This window comes from Chinchilla lanigera, unplaced genomic scaffold (genome assembly GCF_000276665.1).
Source record: "Chinchilla lanigera isolate Chin_1 unplaced genomic scaffold, ChiLan1.0 scaffold00156, whole genome shotgun sequence".
In the NCBI taxonomy this organism is placed as follows: Eukaryota; Metazoa; Chordata; class Mammalia; order Rodentia; family Chinchillidae; genus Chinchilla; species Chinchilla lanigera.
The window spans coordinates 1,293,912-1,310,162 of record NW_004955557.1 but is presented as its reverse complement, the minus strand read 5'-3'; the positions used below and the strand labels follow the sequence as shown (position 1 = coordinate 1,310,162).

Here is a 16,251-nt window from a genome sequence, read left to right as displayed (position 1 = left end):
GGCCCACCCTCCGGGAGCCAGCAGGCAGGAAGCTAGCCAGCCAGAAGGCTGGCGCTCCCCACCCGCAGCTCCCTGTGCGCTGGAAGCCCTCCTTCCGGGGAACCACGAGGCCGGGAGTGAGTCGCCGGTCCAAAGACCCAAAAAACCGGCGCTCCCTGCCCGAGGCTCCCTGTGCTCTGGGGGCCTACCCTCCGGGAGCCAGCAGGCAGGAAGCTAACCAGCCAGAAGGCTGGCGCTCCCCACCCGCAGCTCCCTGTGCGCTGGAAGCCCTCCTTCCGGGGAACCACGAGGCCGGGAGTGAGTTGCCGGTCCGAAGACCGGCGCTCCCCGCCCGAGGTTCCCCGTGCGCTGGGGGCCCACCCTCCGGGCCAGTTGCCCATTTTTCAATTGGGCCTTTAATTTTAAAGGATCTAATTTTTCTTAGTACTTTATATTTTACATATCCGAGGAGTAGCTGGCAAAAAAATTTTTTTACATTCTGTAATTTCTTACGTTATGTCTTGTTTTTTTTTTTTTTTTTGGTACTGGGAATCGAACTCAGGACCTTGTGCTTCCTAGGCAGGCACTTGTGGCGCTGAGCTATATCTCATTCCAATTCTGTAATTTCTTTATTCTGTTGGTTGTTTCCTTTGCTGTACAGAAGCTTTTTAATTTGATATCCCATTTGTTCATTTTTGGTGTTACGCTCTGTGCAATTGGGCTTCTGTTACAAAAGTACAGTTCTTGTCTATGCTTATGTCTTCAAGAGTTTTTCGTATTTTATCTTCCAGCAGATTAAGTTCCAGTTTTCGTATTTAGAGCTTTGATCCATTTTGATTTTAGTTTACTATTTGGTGAGAGAGATTGGTCTAGATTCAATCTTCTGCATGTGGACAGCAAGTTTTCCTAGCACCATTTGTTAAAGAGGCTGTCTTTCCTCCAGTATAAGTTTTTAGCCCCTTAGTCAAAGATCAAGTAGCTGAATGTGATTATAGTTGTTTCTGCATCCATATGAGTTGTAAGAGTGTTTTGTGCACTTCTGGAAGGAATGGTATCAGTATTTTCTTTGGGATTGTGTTAAATATATCAGTTTTGTAAGTATGGCCATTTTGACTATATTGGGTCTGTTTAATGAAGAACTGGGGATATCTTTCCATTTTTTGATGTTCTCTTTGATCTCCTTTGTCAGAGATCTGTCGTTTCCATGGTAGAGGTCTTTCATTTCCTTATTGATATATAAGAACACTTAGTTTTTGTGTGTTACGCTACCAAATTTTATTATTAATTCTAGGAGTCTTCTTGTGGACTTTTTTGGATCTTCCATGTAGAGGATCATGTCATCCACAAATAATAATAATTTAGTTTCTTCCTTTCCTATACATTTTCTTTTTTTTGAGACAGGGTCTCGCTACGTAGTTCAGATTGGCCTTGAATTCGCAGTGATCCTCTTGCCTTAGCCTGCCAAGTGCTGCAGTTACAGGCATGCACCACCATGCCTGCCATATATCCCTTTTATTTCTTTCGCTTGACTACTCTGGCTAATATTTCTAGAACTATATCAAACAATCGAATGGTAGTGGTGATAGAAGACATCCTTTCATTTTAGAGGGAAAGTATTTAGCTTCTCCCTGTTTAATATGATGTTGGTCATTGGTTTGTCACCTGATGAAAACAAGGTCTTTCTATAACTATGTTGGGGATTTTTTGTTTTAAGGCAGGGTTGCACTATGTAGTTCAGGCTGGCCTTGAACTCATGGTGACCCTCCTGCCTCAGCATCCTGAGCGCTGGGATTATGTCACTATGCCCCATTGGCTTTAATTTTTTTATTAATACATGTTTGCTATACATAATCACATTCGTCATGGGCAATTGGGTTTGGTTGTGGTTTTTTTTGTGTTTTTTTTTTTTTTGTCTTTTTGAGACAGGGTCTCACTATGCAGTTCAGGCTGGCCTTGAGCTCACTTTGTTGCCCAGGCTGGTCTCAAACTTGCAACAATCCTCCTGCCTCAGCCTCCTGAGTGCTGGGATTACAGGCGTGCGCCACCACGCCCCGCTAAATGTCAGCTCTGTCTTTTTGAGACAGGGTCTCCCTATGTAATGCAGTTCAGGCTGGCCGTGAGCTCACTTTGTAGCACAGGCTGGTCTCGAACTTGCAATGATCCTCCTGCCTCAGCCTCCTGAGTGCTGGGATTACAGGCATGTGCCAGCACACCCAGCCACTCTGCCATTTTGAGAGGGGACTGAAACCCAAACGTTTTTTCTTTTTTTTTTTTTTTCTTTTTTTGGTACGGGGAATCAAACTCAGGACCTTGCACTTGCTAGGCAGGCGCTTGTGCCGCTGAGCTGTATTCCCGGCCCCCAAACGTTTTTAAATGACATCACACTAGTATCCAAAATATTTCAGACTTTAGTCTGGATTAGGAATGCTCAAGCAGTAATCCAAAAATGGGAAACCTTCAAAATCAGAAACATTTCAGGTTCTACACATTTTTGCGTAAGGAATGCTGTACTTGTGTTACTGAGAACAGTTTACTCACCTGAATACATAAATGGTGACTGTGGAATAAATAAACGAGGTGAACAAATGTAATGTTCCTAGAGTAATTCTCAGCCAGGGTGTTGTGACATTGATACATTAGAATCTTCTGTAGCCCAAGCTATTGGGGAAGCTCTCCAGTGACCTCACGTTAAAGTCACTTGCCTTGTCTTCTTGTCTCAACAACCAGACTTACAGGTCATCTACTTCAGTTATTCTATGAAAAATGCCTTGTACTAGGTAAGAACATGCTAAGAATTTTTAAGGTGATTATAATCAATATGAGTGATCAGCACCTTTAAAAAAATAATTTTTTTTTCTCATTATAAAAGCAATTCTGGACCATGTGTGGTGGTGCACGCTTATAATCCCAGCACTCAGGAGGCTGAGGCTGGAGGAGTTTTGCAAATTCAAGGCCTGCCTGGATTACATAGTGAGACCCTGTTTCGAAAAACAAAACAGGAAAAGCAATACTGGCCAGGCATGGTGGCATATGCTGGTAATCCCAGCTGTATAGGAGATTAAGGCAGAAGGATCATAAATTCAAGCCCAGCCATTTTAGTGAGACCATTTCATAATAAAAAATATAAGAGACTAGGGATGTACCTCCATGGTAGAATTCCCCTAGGTTCATCCACCAGTACTACAGAAGAAAAACAGTGATACTGGTTAAAGAAAAGTTAGAAAATATAAATAAGTGTTAAAAAAATGAAGCTGAGCCACATGTTACTGTGGTCTCAGCTGTTTGGGAGGGTGAGGCAGCAAGATAGAGTCCAGGACTTCAAGGCCAACCCAGGCTACATAGCAAAACTCCACGTTAAAAAAAAAATGGGCGTGGTAATGCACACCTGTAACCTCAGTATTCTGGGAGGCTCAGGCAGAAGGATCAAAAGTTCAAGTCCTGCCTGGACAATTTAGCGAGACCTTGTCTCAAAATAAAAAGAGGTGGGGAGGTAGCTCAGTGTGAAGGTCTTGGATTCAATCCCTGGTACAAGTGTGATGGCGCACGCCTGTAATCCCAGCACTCGGGAGGCTGAAGTAGGAGGGTTGTTGTGAGTTCGAGACCAGCCTGAGCTACAAAGTGAGCTCAAGGCCAGCCTGAACTGCATAGCGAGACCCTGTCTCAAAAAGACAAAAACAAAAACCCAGTACTGCAAAAAGTTTTTTTCAAAACCAATATATGTGTGTATCTTTCCCAATTTTATTTTACTACATCAGTGATTAGAGATGTTTTGAAGGGAAACATTCTGAAAAACATTAAGCATTTGTTTTGGGTTTTTAAATTTTGTTTTGAGGGGATGAGAGAGTTTGAGACCGAGTCTTCCTGTTTGGTCCAGGCTGGTCTTGAATTTGTGATTCTCAAGTTGGCATTATAGGCATGTGCCATGACACGTGGTATTTTTTGTTTGTTTGTTTGTTTGTTTGTCTCCGGTACCGGCAGTTGAACTCACAACCTCGTGCTTGCCAGGCAGGCGCTGTGCCACTGAGCTAAATCCCCAGCCCCAACACATGGTATTTTTTTGTTTTGCTTTTGTTGCAATGCTGGCGATCAAAACCAGGGCCTCACACTTGCTGTGTGAGTACTCTACCATACAGCTATTCCCTCTCGTGCATTCTTTGGGCATATGTATGTTTTATGGAGAGGCGTTCCTTTTTGTAGTTACGGAGATACTTTGTATGAAGTTTGTTGTCTTAATAAAGCATTTTCTGCATTGTTTATGGCCTCCGTAGTTAATAAAAATACATGAAGATTACAGAGAAATAAGAAAATATAATGAAAGAAAAATAGTCGTTCTTGATGTTTATATAATGATAACATTATAATTCCATTCTCTTTTTTTGTTATTTTTTTTGTGATACCTAAGGCCTTCACACTGAACTATATCCTTACCCTTTTTTATTTTATATTTTGAGAAAATGTCTTGCTAAATTGCTCAGGCTGAACTCAGTCTTACAGTCTTCCTGCCTCAGCCTCTGAGAGTGCTGGGATTATAGGCATTAGCCACCATGCCTGCTTATTCTGCTTTTATTGAACATTACAAAGAATGTTTTCTAGCAGATAGAATATCACTTGGTGTGTCTCCAGATTCTCAGAAGATTCAAAACAAAATATCCAGAGCTGTGTAGTTAATATGCTGTCTAAATTGTTTTCTGAAAGGATTTTGCTACTAGAAATATATTTGTGCACTAGTATCTGGCAAGTCCTAGCCATTATTATGTATTCTCATTTTTAAAAAAAGTGCTAATTCAACAGGCAAAGGAATTATATGACATTGTTTAAATTTGGGTAATAAAAAACAACATTTTTCAGTGGTTTTGTAATTATGCTTCATTTTATGCACATATCTTTGCCTTTGTCATATATAATATATTTTAATTCTATTGGCTCTTAAATAGTCTAGTTCTTATGTATTATGGCATACTGCCTTCCTTATTATTCAGTTCACCCAGAGTAACACTTAATCATGATTATATATTTATCTCATTGTTTGTGTCCCCCACTAGAATGTAAATCTGTCCATAGCAGGGTCTATATTTTGTTCTACTTTGTAACTCCAACAGTTAGTATTGTCTGCAGTATAGTAGACAGGGTAAGTAAAAAATAAAAAGAAGTCACTCTGAGAGGCTGAGGCAGGAAAATCAGAAGTCCAAGCCCAGGGTGGGTGACTTAGCGAGACCCTGTCTCAGAATATAAAAAGGTCTAGGAATGTAGCTGGGTGGGTGGAAAGGTCCTTGATTCAGTCCCCAGTACTAAAAAAAAACCCTGAAAGAATAAATAAATGAAGTTAAACGGCATACATGTAAGTATATCGTAGCTCTTGACAGCTGAGACTACCATACCCAACTCTTGTGACTATAGAGTAAGATGAAAAACTTTCAAAGAAAAAGCATATATTGGGGCTAGGGCATAGCTCAGTAACAGAGTGCTTGCCAAGCGTGAGCAAGGCCTTAGGTTCAGTCTCCAGCCCTGAGGGGAAAAGCATATATGTAGACCAATAATGGTGAACCTTTTAGAGACCTAACTGTACAGACCCAAACTGTAACCCCAAACACACTTGATTTATCTCAAAGTGCCAACACTGCAACGAAATCTGAATACTTAGGTTTTAGTCTAGAAAAAACAGCTGTTATACAGTGCTCTGCTGCTGGGGCAACTTGGCTCACATGCCAACAGAGAGAGCACTGTGTGCCCACTCTGGTACGCATGCGATGAGTTTGCTACTAGTTATATAGACAATGGTACAAAAGAAACTGTCCCACTCGGGCGTGATGGTGCGTGCTTGTAATCCCAGGCTGAGGAAGGAGAATCAGTGGGAGTTCGAGCCCAGCCTGGGCTGCATAGTGAGCCCAAGGCCAGCCTGAACTGCACAGTGAGATTCTGTCTGTAAACAAACAAACAAACTGTCCCCAAAGCAAAAGTCTCAGCTATTAATCAGAGAGTGCCTGGTAACCAAAGCTTGTAGAAATGATTAATCTGTGCTCCAACCTAGATATGAAGAACCTCAGTAAGAAAAAAACATGATGGAGCAGACACTTAGATGAGAAATTAAATACATGAGGAATGGGCATTGTCCCTGAGAGGCTACTGAAAAAAAATGCCAGATGGTAGTAAAGGGATGGATAGCCAGACTACAGAGCCAATTATAGATTCAAGACATCGTATAAACACTTTTTTCTCTTTTTGCTTATTTATACCCACATGCAACAGCATACGTTGGGTATATGTATATGCACAATTAATTTGAGGACATTTTTAAACTACTTTGGTATTCACTGAAGTGCATGATGAATTTCTCTTTTCTACTAGACACATTCTATTTGCTTTAAAATTTGATATTGCTTGCTGGGCATGGTGGTGCACATCTGTAATTCCAGCAGTTTAGGAGGCAGAGGCAGATTGAAACTGCCACCAGCCTAGGGAACTTAGTGAGAACCTCTCTCATAATAAAAAGGGCTGGGTATGTAGTTCGGTGCAAAGGCCCTGGATTTAATCCTCAGTACTGCTCCTGCCAAGTTGATATTGCTTATTTCAACATTCAAACCATGTGATGTGACTTTTTTATGGATAGCTTCATTTTATATATATAGTACCTCACATAATACTGAATAATGAGATCTTGGCACAAAGGGAATTTTCCCATTTATTAGAATAGGATAAAATTAGGTCAAAGTAGTTAATTTCTTTCTTTTTTTTTTTTTTTTTTTTTTTTGGTCTTTTTGAGACAAGATCTCGCTATGCATTGAGTTCATTTTGTGGCCCTGGCTGGCCTACTCAGGCTGGCCTTGAGTTCATTTTGTGGCCCTGGCTGGTCTCACACTCACAAGGATTCTCTTGCCTCAGCCTCCCAATTGCTAGGATTACAGGCATGTGTCACTACACCCAGCAATTTCTGTTTTAAAGATTGTTGAGCTGAGGGTGTAGCTCCAATGGTAGTATGTGAGACTCTGGGTTCAATCTCTAAACTTGCCCCAAAAAATAGGTTGTTGAAATTTAAGAGATGTTTTTCATTTGTTTTGGGGTATTCTTTTGTTTTTGTGGCACTAAGGGTTGAACCCAGAGCCTTCACACTGAGTAACATCCCCTATTTATTTTTTAATTGTTTTTTTTTTTTTTTGTCTTTTTGAGACAGGATCTCATTATGCAGTTCCAACAGGGTCTCACTATGAGCTCACCTTGTAGCCTAGGCTGACCTTGAACTCGCAACAGTCCTCTTAGCCTCTCAAATGCTGGGATTACAGCCATGTGACACCACCCCTGGCTTTTATTTTTTGAGATAGGGTCTCAAACTGTGTAGTTAAGGCTGGTCTTAACTCTCTATGTAGCCTAGGCTGGCCTGGAATTCATGGTGATCCTCCTGCCTCAGCCTTCTGAGTGTTGGAATTACAGGAGTATGCCACTACACCCGGTTTATTTTTTAATTTTGAGATAAATTCTCAATTGCCCAGGCTGGGCTTGAGCTTGTGATCCTCCTGCCTCAGCCTTCCAGATTGCTGCAGTGCAGGCATGTGCCATCTCACTTGGCTTGGAGAAATTTTTGAGAAACTGTTCTCCAAATAATAAGTTACTATTCTCTTTAAAGTGTGTATACTTCAAGTGTGTTCTTAGGGGAGGTTGATATGCTGAAATGGTTATAAGTGTTTCAAAACGTGTCTAGGATTGGGGCAATAGCTGAATGTCCAGGCAGGTTATTTCAAAGTACAATCTTAGAAAACCTCATATTTCATCTATAAATTACAGACAGGATGTTTATTTAAAATACTAATTTTCCTAGCCAGGCATGGTGGTGCACATCTGTAATTCCAGCACTTGGGAGGCTGAGGCAGGAGGATTGTGGTGAGTTTGAGGCCAACCTTGGCTACATGGTGTGATCAAGGCTGGCCTGAACTACATAGGGTGACCCTGTCTCAAAAAAAAAAAAAAGAAGTCAAATACTAATTTTCCTTTATACAAATGAGGTAATATTCCAGTCTTAATATTTTATTATGTCTTCATATTGAATAATTATTATACTGTATACATATTGAATTACATATTTTGCTTCTTTTACAGTTGAGATTTAGAGGTTTATATATTTTTTCACTGTAATTTTTTTTGAGAAACTGGGAAAGTGAAGTGGTATGTCTTTTGTATCCATGTGAATTTTTCCTTAAACCATTTTTCTAAGATGGCGGAGTTACCTTAGGGATGGTGCTTTTATGTGAAGCTGCTACCTCTGACATGGATATTGGGAAGCGAAAAAGTAAGTAATTACCTACCTAATGTAACAGTTCTTCTTTTAATACAGAAACAAGTAGCGGTGGCCTTTTGCTGCTGCTCCTTTTTTTTTTTTTTTTGGTCTTTTTGAGACAGGGTCTCACCATGCAGTTCAGGCTGGCCTTGAGCTCACTTTGTAGCTCAGGCTGGTCTCTAACTTGCAAGGATCCTCCCTCGGCCTCCCGAGTGCTGGGAGTGCTGGGATTACAGGCTTGCGCCACCACGCCCTGCGTCCTTTTTTTTGATACAGGGTCTTACTGTGTAGTTCAGACCTTGAGTTTACCTACTTTGTAGCCCAGGCTGGCCTCAGACTCACAGCAGTCCTGCCTCAGCCTCCTGGGTGCTGGAATTATAGGCATATGTCACCATGCTTGGCTTAAATATTTTCTTAAGTATGTATTTATTTGTCTTTTCCCTTCTGTAAATGTCTTTTTGTCTTTTGCAACTTAACTCTTAACAGTCCTAGTTCTTTTTTGAATTTATTTGCCTGTACTTTTTATGCATTAAAATATTCATGTATTGTTATTTGATACAGAAAGAAACTAACAGTGTAATAAGTCAGAGTTTTTCCTTCGTGATTAAGAAGATAGATGTCACTGGGTACAGTGGTCATACCTGTAGTCCTACCTACTTGGAAGGCTAAGGCAGGAAGATACAAAGGTTTTTTTTTCTTTTATCTTTTTGAGACAGGGTCTCGCTATGCAGTTCAGGCTGGCCTTGAGCTCACTCTGTAGCCCAGGCTGGTCTCAAACTTGCAATGATCTTCCTGCCTCAGCCTCCCAAGTGCTGGGGTTACAGGCATTTGCCACTACACCCGGTGAAGAAGATAGAAAGTTTGAGGCTAGCCTGGGTGGTTTATTAAGACCCTGTCAGAAAACAAAAAATAGGAATGGTGATGTAGCTTAAGGTAAGGCCCTGGGTTCAATCCTCAGTACTCCCTACCACCATTAAAGTTTAGCGTCATCAAAATTAAGCTACATAAAGTCTAATATTTACTTATCTTCTGCACAAAAGATGAACACATTAGATTTCAAATTTGGGAAATACTTACTTTGCTGAGAATTTATGTATTACAAAAAAGAACTAATATATTCTAAAATACATTTTTTTTGGTGGTGGTACTAGGGAATAAAATCAGAGGCACTCTACTACTGAGCTGATCACCAGCCTGTTTTAGTTTTTGAGACAGAGTTTCACAAAGTGGCCCAGACTCACCTGGAATTTGTGATCCTCTTGCCTCAGCCTCGGAAGTAGCTGGGATGAAAGGCATACACTGCCAAACCTGGCTAATAGATCCCTTTTTTCTCCAGTCAAAATACCTCTTTTCACTGCCTGACTCTTTTTCGGGGGGGTTTGTTTGAGACAGGGTCTCGCTATGTAGTTCAGGCTGGCCTTGAGCTCACCCTGTAGTCCAGGCTGACCTCCAACTCATGATGGTCCTTCTACCTCAGCCTTGTGAGTGGTAGGATTCCAGGCATGCACTACCACGCCCTGCGCTACCACGCCCTGTGCTACCACGCCCTGCACTACCAGGTCCATCCACCTTGACTCTAAAACTTGTCTGCTTCAGTATTTTTTTAGATGGAAAAAGATCCTCTAAGTATAATGCTGCTGTGGATTTAATTGGCAACATGTATTACAATGGTCAATAGTTCTGTCTAGTTCCATCTAAGATGCTAACCTAATAAAATAATCACAAATAATAGTAACAATAGCCGGGCGTGGCAGTGCTCAGCATGTAATCCCAGCAAGAGAGGCTGAGGCAGGAGGATCATTGTGAGTTCGAGGCCAGACTGGGCTACAAAGTGAGCTCAAGTCCAGCCTGAACTGCATAGTGAGACCCTGTCTCAGAAAAAGACCAAAAAAATAGTAACAATAATTTTTTTGGCAGTATTTGGTGTTGATATAGGGGCAAGAAACTCCCAACCTGAGAGCTATCTGGGATGAGTTCATGTTCTCTACAGCTGAAGAATGAATTTTAGGAACAACAGAGGTTAAGAGCAGAATATGTTTATTGAGGGTAAGAAAGCTTCTGTCCGAGAGAGGGACAGAAGGGGACCCGAGTAGATTGCCCAGGGAACCTGTCTTTCCTAGGGATTTTATAGAGCAAAACTAGGAGGTGAGACGGGTCCAAGGTCGGGGAGATGGGAAATCACAAGGTGGGCAAGAGGTGGGACAAAACCATGGTCAGCTAATAAGAACTGTTCGAGTAAAATTGATTAAATCGGGATCACATGGGGAAACCAGTCAGGTAGCAAGTGGGCATGAATACAGAATAGGGGCTTTTCCTGTAGGTGCTGGGTCAGAGACTCTTCAAGGTAATCGCTACTTATTCACAATATCAATCCCTGATGTCCATCCCTAGGGAGGTAAGTGGGTGTGTTTGTTTAATCTTTTGTTTTGAGGTCTGGCCTGCAGCAAGTACCATCTCTCCATTTGCAAGGTATCTCCTCTTCCACACTGGCTCCTTGTAGGGCCTGTCCCTGTCTGACTACCTATATTTCTTTCTAACTCAGCCCCCTATAATAGTGTCATGGCATGTGCCTTTGAGTCCAGCGCTTGGGAGGCTGAGACAGGAGGATCACCCAGGATTTCTCAGAGGCTATGCAAACACCCTACCACTAAGCTACACCCCAGGCCTTTTTTATTTTTTGACACAGGGTCTTCCCTTTTACCCAGGCTGGCCTTAAACTTGGGATCCTCTTACCTCAGCCTTCTAAATAGCTGGGCTTACAGGCATCCCTATACCCAGCTAATAAAGATTTCCTTATCAGAAACTGTTCTAAGAACTTTTAGATATGTGGAAAAAGCAGGATAGGGATATACACTGAGTGCTGCTGTATATATACATGTATCTATACATTTTCTTAGAAAAAACACTTCTTGCTGGCCTTGGTGGTGCATACCTGTAATCTCAGCACTCGGGAAACTGAAGCAAGAAGATTGCGGGGAGTTCAAGGCCATATTGAATTACCAACGGCCTTCGAACTAAGTTATATCCCTGGTCTATTTTTATTTTGAGACAGGGTCTTACTTAAGTTGCCCAGGCTGGGCTCAAACTTGAGATCCTCCTGCCTCAGCCTCCCAGAGTGCTGGGAATGCAGGCATGTGCCCCTGTACCCCGAGGAAGGTTGTTTTTAATATTGGTCACTAAGTATGTTTTCCTTGAGCTTGTATTGCTGTTGCACACATGTATTCTCATATCCTTATGTCTGTGCCACTCAGCCAATCTTAGTCCATAGAATCAGAGAACTTGAAGTAATGAAAATCTGTACTTGGGCCTTGTTGGGTCAGTATTTGAATTTAGGTCAATAACTACTATGCTAAACCAGAGCATGTGGGATTAGTAGAGAAAGCTATGAATTCGAGGCAAAAGTCACATTTGTTACTTCATTATTCAAATGAGGAATTCGTGTTGGACAAGTTCTTTATACAAAGTTGTGTGGTTAGCAGTGCGTGAATAAAGTGCTCTCAAGTAAGGCTATTGCAATGATGTTACTAGATGTCTTTAAGTAATATTTATTGATAATATAATAAAGGCTCTCCACTTTTGCCCCAGTGCTAAGAATCAGATTCAGTGTCCTTGCATATGCTAGGTTAAGTGCTCTACCACTGAGCCACACTGCCAGCCCTTAACACTACATTGTTTTTTCTTTTTCTAAATTAATTACATTTATTGGTACATTTTAGGTATATGTAATGGTCACATGCATCATAGCTAAATTGGTTTTTCTTTCTTTTTCTTTTCACACTATGTAGTCCAAGTTGTCCTCCAATTCATGATTCTCTTGCCTCAGCCTCTCTCAAGTAATGGTGTTACAGGCATGTGCCACCACACGTGGCTAATACTAAATTCTTAAGTGTGATGTCTTTAATTATTTCTGAATTGCACAGTATACAAATGGAATCATCCTATTATAATGTAGTGGAATACTACATATTAGAAGGCAAGGCATGTTCTGGAAGATTAAAATAGGGAGCTAAAATCTATTGGAAATTTACTAGTAAATTTTTACCTTTGGAAACATGGACTATGATTTCTGCTCTGCTTTTTATACTTAACCTCGTTTTATTCTTCTTTTCTTTTTCTGCAGTAATGTGTGTGGCTGGTATTGGACTTGTTGTATTATTCTTCAGTTGGATGCTCTCTATTTTCAGATCTAAATATCATGGATATCCATACAGGTAAGAATCTTATTTTTTAATTTCTTTAGTAATTACCTATACTTAAAATGATTAGAGTTAACGTGGCCTTGTAATATTTTCTTCTGCTGCTTTGCTTTCATACTATTCTGGTTTCTAAAGCAAAGAAAGCTGGGCATGGTGGTGCATGCCTATAATCCTAGCACTTAGGAGGCTGAGGCAGGAGGATCACTGTGAGTTCGAGGCCAGCCTAGGCTATCTAAGTGAGCTCAAGGCCAACCTGAACTATACATAGCAAGACCCTGTCCTTCCCCCACATGAATGAGTGAATGAATGAATGAATGAACAAATGAATGAATGAATGTTTAATTTAGATATATGTAAAATTAATTTAATTATGGTATAATGAACAGTATTAGTATGTAATTATCCAGATAACTTTTAAAGTTAATCTGATATCACATGATTAAACTTGGAAATCTATAATGACACGTAATGATTAGAGCATTTTATATCATATACGTATAGTCACACATTTTCTTCAAGGCATACTGACTGTTAAGGAGTTAGTATACTTTCCTCTTTAGGAAGAAATGATTTTTTAATGTTTTTAAAACTTACTTCCTTTCAAGGCTGGTTAGATGGCGTAAAAGAACATTTGATTAGAAGCCAGTTTATAGAAAGTTTGGCTTTAACAGGAGGCTGAAACACGAAGAGCAAGTGTTTCAGGCCAGCCTAGGATAGAGAAGGAGAACTATCTTTAAAAAAAAGTAATCCAAAGTACAAATAAAGAGCAAAATGTGAGACTGATAAAAGAAAACAAGGAGATAGATCTTTTGGAAAGAGGAAGGAGACCAGGAGACTGAAGGGGACATAAAAAGATTTAAGATGCATCATGTACATTACTAACTACCCGCAGTGAACATAATCTTTAAATATCACAGGCAACTAAAATGAGGAGGAGGAGGAGGAGGAGGAAAATGGGGAAAGAAGATCTACAGTTGGATGGAGGCAGGTGGGTGGGAGGGGAAGGGGAAGGAAAGGAATAAAGATACGTAAAATATATGTAGGGCCAGGGATGTAGCTCAGCGGCACAGTGCCTCCCTGGCAAGCACGAGGTCCTGAGTTCAATTCCCGGTACCAAAAAAACAAAATAAAAAATACAACATATGTACCCACTCCCTAATACAAATGTAATCATTATGTATGCCAAATATGCACTAATATAAATAAAGAAGGAGAGGAAAGGGCAACATAAAAACAATGTGTTGTTAAGATGTTTTATATGCATGTACCAACTCCTCACATTGAATGTAATCATTATGCACTGCAAACATGTACTAATTAAAAATTAAAAACAATTACATCCTCAAAAAGAAAACAAGCCAGGCATGGTAGCACATGCCTGTAATCCTAGCACTCAGGAGGCTGAGCCAGGAGAATTGCTGTGAGTTTGAGGTTAGGCAAGGCTACATAGTTCAAAACCAGCCTGGATTACAAAATGAGACCCTGTCTCAAAACAAAACAGAAAAAAGAGTGTTTAAGAAGGTATACTGAAGCCAGATGCCATGGTGTGTCTCTGTATCCCCAGCTACTAGGGAGGCTGAAGCACACATAGCTTTGAACTTGTTTTAAAACATAAACCTCCTAGGACCCTGATTCTTCATTTGTAATCTTGTAAATTTATACCTGTGGCTGGGCATGGTAGCGCATGCCTGTAATCCCAGCACTCAGGAGGCTGAGGCAGGAGGATCGTTGCGAGTTCGAGACCAGCCTGGGCTACAAAGTGAGCTCAACGCCAGGCTGAACTGCAGAGCGAGACCCTGTCTCAAACAAAACAAAACAAAACAAAAACCAAAAAAAACCAAATAAATTTGTACTTTTGTGCTGAGCATGGTGGTGCACTTCTGTAATCTTAGCACTCTGGGAGGTTAAGGCAGGCAGATCTTTTTTAAAAATGGCAGGTGTAGTGGTGCATACTTGTAGTCCAAGCACTTGGGAGGGTGAAGCAGGAGGACTGTCACAAGTTCAAGGCCAGCCTGGGCTACATAGCAAGTTCAAGGCCAGCTGAACTGCATAACGAGACCCTGTCTCAAAAAAGAAAACTTTATATATGTGTGTGTGTGTGTGTGTGTATGTGTGTGTATGTGTGTGTATATATATATATATATATGTATATATATATAACTTTTTAAAAATTATATATAAAATCTGAGAATGTAGTTCAGTGAAAGACCATGTGTTCAATATAGTACCATAAAGCCAGGCAGAGTGGCACATGACCGTAATCCTAGCACTTAGGAGGCTAAGGCCAGCCTGAACCACATAGTGAGACCCTGTCTCAAAAAAAAGGTGGGGCCGGGCGTGGTGGCGCATGCCTGTGATCCCAGCACTCGGGAGGCTGAGGCAGGAGGATCATTGTGAGTGTAAGACCAGCCTGGGCTACAAAGTGAGCTCAAGGCCAGCCTGAGCTGCATATTGAGACCCTGTCTCAAAAGATAAAAAAAAAATGAGTGTGTGTGTGTGTGTATGTGTATAGGACTGCATTATTTAATTAATTTATACTTTTATTCTTTTGTATATATGTGTGTTTTCAAAGATTGGGCCTCTAAAGAATACTGATTGGGATATAAGAATAATTTTGCTGTAACTTCTAATAGAATTAGTAATTATCTGATCACCACAGTTGATTCAGTTACTAATTGGTGTTTCTATTCAGGAGGTATTTTAACTTGAAATTATGTCTGTTTTCTTTCGTTGTAAGATTACCTGGTCTCAGTGTTTCTTATATTTTGTTGTTGATACTCAGATTATCATATGACAAAATGCTATTAAAATCACCATGCTACATATTCGTTAGAAAAGCCTTTTCAGAGACTAATAGATTGGTATACATTTTTGTTTCAGCTTTCTGATGAGTTAAAAAGGATCCAGAGATACGTAGACACTGTGGTAATGGAAACTGAAAAGCAAGAAGTACGTGTGTATTCAAAACGAAGAACGCAACTTGTGTGTTTTGTATTACCTCTTTTTTTCAAGTGATTTCAATAGTTAATCATTTAACCAAAGATGTGTAGTGCCTTAACAAGCAATTTCTTGTCAAAATCATGAAGTATTTAAAAATTACTCTCCTGTTAAACTGCTCTTCCCAGTGAATTTTATGGAACGTTTAATTTTGTAGAATTAAGTACATTATAAAAATTTTAAAACTACTACTTCATTTTAATTAGAACAAAGCTTACAATTATTTTAGTTAATATTTTGATTATCTGATTTTATATTCTTTTCCAAAGGTAGATAGTGAAAGTTCTGACCAAGTATTTCCACATATCCATGCTACAGATAACTGCATCAGGAATCCATTCTTACCTTTTCCATGTTTGCATGGGTGTGTATACTTTACAAATTTTTCCTTTTGGACTGAGAAATTATATGTGCTTTATGGTCCTCAGAAACTGGAACATTATTCTTCAAAGTACAGGTCTAGCCTTTAGAAAGACTAGTCAGTCTTCTTCCTGCATCTTTTCTACTAAAATATAGTGCTACCCATGCTTCTTGATAGCTGTAGATATTAAAAAGTACCTCTAAATACAGAATTATGATTTCTGCATGTCTATTGTATCCACTATCTTATATTTGGAAAGACTTCAGATTCATCCTACGCCCTTAATTTTCTTTATTTTCTTTTATTTTTATTTTTATTTTGCCTTTTTTGAGACAGGGTCTTGCTGTGCAGTTCAGGCTGGCCTTGAGCTCACTTTGGAGTCCAGGCTGGTCTCGAACTTGCAGCAATCCTGTCTCAGTCTCCCAAGGGCTGGGATTACAGGCATGTGCCAC

At 40.3% G+C, this 16,251-nt stretch overlaps 1 protein-coding gene across 1 annotated transcript in view; it reads left to right on the top strand.

Annotated features, from left to right (window-relative positions):
* The window catches only part of Magt1 (magnesium transporter 1), a 41,757-nt gene extending 26,002 nt beyond the window's left edge, over nucleotides 1–15,755 (top strand). The window contains exons 8-10 of the mRNA XM_005412626.2: nucleotides 8,183–8,257; nucleotides 12,366–12,456; nucleotides 15,322–15,755. Coding sequence (XP_005412683.1) covers nucleotides 8,183–8,257; nucleotides 12,366–12,456; nucleotides 15,322–15,337 — 182 coding nt within the window. The 3' untranslated portion in view covers nucleotides 15,338–15,755. The remainder of the gene's footprint in view (nucleotides 1–8,182; nucleotides 8,258–12,365; nucleotides 12,457–15,321) is intronic.
* The last annotated feature ends 496 nt before the right edge of the window (nucleotides 15,756–16,251 follow it).